This window comes from Buceros rhinoceros, unplaced genomic scaffold, assembly GCF_000710305.1.
Source record: "Buceros rhinoceros silvestris isolate BGI_N320 unplaced genomic scaffold, ASM71030v1 scaffold1893, whole genome shotgun sequence".
Classification (NCBI taxonomy): Eukaryota; Metazoa; Chordata; class Aves; order Bucerotiformes; family Bucerotidae; genus Buceros; species Buceros rhinoceros.
In genome coordinates, this window is record NW_010401610.1 from 40,335 (window position 1) to 46,088 (window position 5,754).

Genomic DNA, 5,754 nt, shown 5'->3' on the forward strand with positions numbered 1-5,754 from the left:
ATTCCTGCAGTAAAATCTTCTGGTTTTCTGAGTCGAGCAATGGTTTGAAGGCTAGGTCACCCAGCTAATGGGGCCTTAAATATAACAACCTGTGCCATAATTTCCATACAAGCAAGCCACTTAGCTTCATTTTCACTCAAATTATACAAGTTACTTATAGTCAACAGTACTCAGAGAGGGATCACATATGAAACAGAGTAAAGTGCAAGAGGTACATAGGTACTACAGTAACAGAGAACATCTTGCATCAAGGACAAGACCCATGGTAACGAGCCAAACGCTGACAGCTCCACTGCCTGCTTCTGTTCTGGTATGCTTACATACATGGCCAAGACTCACCCCAGAGCAGTCAGCAAAAAACTTGCAGAGAACAAGTTTGCCACAGGACACCACTGCATTGACAAAAAGTCATTCCACCAGAAAAGGAGTGCAAAGACACTTATAGTTCAAAACTAGCTTCTCTGCATGAGCCTCCTCTTTGATAAAACTGCTGCTTTGATAGTGAATTAAAATGCATAGTCTGTGTGAAAAAGCAGCAATATTTTCTGAGCTGCTACTAAGCACTTAGTACTTACTTAAAGCAAGAGCCCCATGAATCAAAAGTGTGTGTTTCCCACCTGAAGACAGTCGGACTGCTATGGCTCCATCACCTAAAAAGCCTCTAAAAGCTATGCTTTACTGCAATGCAGAATTAAATCTTTTTTCTCCAGCAGCTCTCTGAAGGATGGCAGGATCTAACCTTATTATGTACTCTCTAGAACACATCTAGCTTTTGATATAAGAAGTCACAGAATTTTCAATCTACCAAATATGCTGACTATTGCATACCTACACTCCAAAACAAACCTGCAAACTACAGAAACAAAAGTCCTGCCTGATTATTTATCATCCTATTTATGTAGCACCATCCCTATGCAAGAAGTCATCTAAGCAATGAATGATAAAAGCACAAACAAATGAAAAGTGGATGAGCACCAAGGCTCCTTTAGGAAGGCTTAATTTCTTGTCTTTGCTGAAGACAACTTCTGCTCTTCACAGCGTTAAAAGGAAAAAGGCAGACTACTTCAAAAGCCAATGGCTTTGCTGGTATCTGCACACCACAAATCTCAGCAAGAAAGTATATTCTAAACCCATGTTTGGAATTTCAGCTGACAACAACGAAGATTTCTTGTGTGGAACAAATAAGGAGTGGGAAGAAAATCTATCCATAACCAGGCACTGCAAGCAGTACCTCATCCTGGAGAGACACTTGCTTTGAAAAGCTCTTCTTTCTGGCCTCTCTCTCACCACTTCCCAACCCATTTGGACTCTGAAGGCAGTGAGGCCAGCACCCTCAAAGCCACAGCCTGAGCCAAGCACTGGGCACACAAGCATAGCAAGAGTGAGACCCTTCTCCCTGCAGACGCTCTCTCACTTGTCTTCTGGGGTTCTTAAACGCAGAAAATAGGGTTCCAGCAGACTCTCTCAGCTCCACTAGCCCCAGCCCATTACATAGCAGTCCTTTCTGCATACTGAAAATAATACCTGTCAAATTTGGGCACAAAAGGGATTTCCGCTTATCTCCACCTCAAATACACGACTAAAAAGCAGAATTATTTTTCTTTCCTGGCTCTCAAAATCAGCACTAAGATTGGTGATTAACCTTTGAATCTTTACTACCTGAGATCAAAACCAAGAAAGAGCAGGACTCTACTTTCACTCCTATGGGCAGTGCCAGGTGATTAGCATTTACTAAAAAAATAATAAAAAAAAAAATTCTGTTTACTTGTAACCTAAACATATTTTCTCCTGAGTTCGGGCAGATACAGAATGTGATAGGACCCTTTTTTATGAGGGAGAACTGCAAGAGGCCCCTAAATACCCACAGTAAGAGCTGGATTCAATTCATGTGTATCACATTGAAAATATAAAACCTTGGTACGGGACTGGTGTAAAAAAAATTACCAGAGAAAAATTTAAAAAGTACAGAAAGAGGAATATAAATTTCCTTCTAGCTGTTGTAATCCTTTCAAGAAGCAAGAAACAGAAAAACAATTACATGAAAAACTATGAAAGGTATATCTGAAGCAGGTGGGCACAACTCACCCACACTTCTGAGGTAAAACTTTTACCTAAGAAGCGGAATATAGAAGCAGTTTGTGAAATACTCAGTTAAAGAGAGATTTTGTCAGGGGTGGAGACAATCTATTTGATCTTCTTTGTATGTCTTATTCACATCAATTAATTGAAAAAGGATGAAATCCACTGTTGGTCTTTATGTCAAAGCAGTCACCTAGCAGTGTGGTGGTAACACTGGAAACAGCAAATGGACTGTAGGCTTTCTGCAAACTTAAGTTAAATAAAAGAGATGATCCTTCCTGGAAAAGATCAAAACTATTATTATTCAGAAAGCAACAACACTGAAAGTTATTACAGCATAACTCTCTATTGAGAGTTCATTGCTATACTGTTCAATTCAATCGCTACCCCAGAAACACAAGATGAGAGTCAGCCAGTATTTACAGCATTTTTTATTATTATTCTGCCCAAGAAACAACTGAGGCAAGAAGGGCAAGCAATGTAACAGGGATTAAAAGCATTCTTTAGCAAGTAAACCATGATCCACATGTCACTAAGACTGAAATTTCATTTCTCTTTTTCATTGTATTAACAGCTCCAGATATCTGATGTCCCCAAAATTACTCAATTCCCATTTTCTCACATCTACATGAGTGTACATCATACATACATACCATTTCTTCACTTGTTCTTAACCAAGCACTTAATGTTGAAGTGAGGCACTATATTTTGCTATCAATTTAATTTTGCTCAAAAATAATTATATATTTTTTTTTATTTAACTAAAAGGACTTAATTGTATTATCTTACCCAAACAAAACATGAAAGAAAACCCAGACAGAAGTTTCAGACTCTGAAATCTATAGAGAACATTTACAACAACATGACCTCTGATTAATTTCTTGGACAGCTGAGCTCTGGCAAAAGCAGGTCAAACTCCACCGATGTGAGAGGAGTTGTATTCATTACTACTAGGCTGAATTTGACCCACCGTGCAATTAAGAAGAAAGTAAAGTGCAACATTACAGGAGTTTCATTGTCACAGAGATAGTCAACTCTCACTTAATGTGGAGCCCTACCCTCAGGCTTCAGACAGATTTAAAGTTCTGTATTTAAAAATAAGCACTGCTTTAAACCAAGACAATAAAGAAGCCATTAGAACAAAGTCTATTAAACACTTACCAGGAAACCTGCTATGGAGGTTAGCATCACAGTTGTACCCATTGAACTGAGCAGTCACTGAAAGCGCTTTAATCGTCAGCAGGAGCAGTAACCATACCTGTTCCATTGCAAAACCTAGCAAAACATTAGGTGGTTATTACACACATCTGTTCATTGCATTAAACATGCTTACTGCAGACATTTAAACACTTGGGAGGTGAGGATTTCCAGCAAAGGAACTGGGGATAAAGCTCACGAGTTTATGGGAAAGAGGCCACAGGCAGCAGTGCCCATTTCTCTGCTCTGAGTAATGTGTAATTTCTATTAACTTCTATAGCTTTTAAACATAACTTGTGACAAAAAAAGTACTCAAGGATGATATAAAAGAAAAAACCTCTAAAATATATTTGATATTGCTTAAATATTTAAACTTCAACAGCTTTCTTGACATTTCCATGTAAAAATCCTTTGGGGACAACATTTTAGAACAATAGTTTTATTTAAGCCAAGTCCTTGAAAACCATACAGATAAATGGCTTGCTGAGCAATTCTGAGGCTCAAAGTCCTACAATAAAAATCAGTTCATATCTATTTGCCAAAAGTCTGTTATTTGAACCACACATGCAATTGCATTGAGCCTATGTCTGTGCCAACTCTGTACACTTGCATCTACTTGAATTATATCTGGCAACATATATCTGGAATTTCTAGTGTCTTGACTAATTAATTCCTCCTAAGAGAAAAACTCCAAGGTATAATACCTGTGATATTTAGTACAACCAAAAAATACCTGTTTCATGCTTTTATCAAAAATATCCCAAAATATTGAGATTTTTGTCCATGAATCGAAGTGTTACTGAGTGTTATTAGGTTTTTTATTTATCTATTTATAAGATTTTGTAATCCTAGATAATATCTCTGCTGATGTGGTCCTCAAATGTGGCAATGCTCTCCATTTGCCTAGACAGGAACTGAGCAATCCTAAGATTTGGGAGGTTTGCTTTCTTTAAGATACAGAGATGCTGATCATCACCTTTCTCCAAGTGAATATCAACAAACACTTGTAAACTCTGTGGATGCAGGACACCTAAATGCAGCTGTGTCTGTCATGGCAAGTGGTTGTCAGGCACTGCTGGGTAAGGCTGGCAAGAGCACATAAAAAGAACCTTTGACACAAACGCTCACTCTTAACTGGATCTTTCATGGCTACACATCAGTTTGAGCTGAAGTCTGCTCAAGTTAATAGAAAGGCTTCCAGTAGCTCACAGAATACACAAAGTGAGGTTTAAAGCCTTGTGTTGAAAGACAGACCCATAGAGGACACTTCCAAGAGTCTCTTTGTCAGCAAACAAACCAACTACAAAAACACTGAGCCATACTCTCCTAAAAAGTCAAAGTCATGTTCGAATGTCTGGCCATTCGCTCCTATGTAATTCTGCTTGGAAGTACACAGAATAAAAATGGAGAATTGAAAATGCCACCTTCCTGCTAAGCATGCATATTTTGTCAGTCAGTTATAACTTTTCCTACCATACCCAAAACGCAGTATTGCTAGCAAGTTCTACGAACTTCCACAAAGTGTAACTACAGCAACAATACATCCTCCTTTTAGGTTCAGGTGGATATAAAACTAAACAAAGATGCTCTTTGACCCTCTGCACCTTTTCCATTAAATTCCTGTGGAGGTTGACAGCACGTGCATCTAATGCTGATAATGTGAAAACATGAGAAGGAAAATAAAATTTCTAACTGGGTTGCTATGAAACATCTGTATTTTCACGATCTCCTCACACTCTCCATTACTCTCAAGCAGAGAAGTAAGGTGATGTTTTGTTTGTTTGTTTACTATGAAAACTTATTCTTTATTTGGAAAGAAAATTTTTTTTCCCTTTGGGAAATCGGCATTTCTCCAGTGTACTGGAGCCTTACCTTCGCTTGTACAACAGTTACATAGATAAAGTGGCTATTACTGTTCTCTTGTATATAAGCTGGTTTCTGATGTCCATTACAATGGTATAAATCAAAGGCAATTTACCAAGATATAAATCTGGCTTCAATTTTCTAACAGCCACAGTATTTTTTTCTACCACAAAAAACCACCCTGTTTGAAAAGAATTTAATGAAAGATGACACTGTCAAAGCTGTAGCTATTATTTTAGATGAAAAGCAGAACTTAGAATAAATTCTGAAATTTTAATTATTAAACTTAATTTCTACTGCCGTGTTTCAGAGGAAGGAGGCATGATTGCTAAGGAACAAAGTTGAATTAAGACATTAAGTATTTATAGTATTAGTTCTCTAAGTGTATTCAGAACAAGTCAGATTTTAACACAACCAATAATGTCCTACTTCCTTTCTGGCTATTGACTCATCTGCATACAGATCAACATGCAGATCCACATCACCAGCTGAGCTGACTGCTGCTGATTTCAGTTAAATGAGTTAGGAACATGGATTATTTTTCATTTCTCAAGAGAACTGCAAGGCTAGAAAGCACCCGAGAGGCCAGCCTTGCCAAGCAAGAATCTAGGCAGC

At 38.0% G+C, this 5,754-nt stretch overlaps 1 protein-coding gene across 1 annotated transcript in view; it reads right to left on the bottom strand.

Annotated features, from left to right (window-relative positions):
• The window catches only part of ZPLD1 (zona pellucida-like domain containing 1), a 21,029-nt gene extending 17,683 nt beyond the window's left edge, over positions 1–3,346 (bottom strand). Inside the window, exon 1 of the mRNA XM_010132316.1 lies at positions 3,241–3,346. Within this exon, the coding sequence (XP_010130618.1) occupies positions 3,241–3,346 (106 nt within the window). The remainder of the gene's footprint in view (positions 1–3,240) is intronic.
• Positions 3,347–5,754: the final 2,408 nt, after the last annotated feature.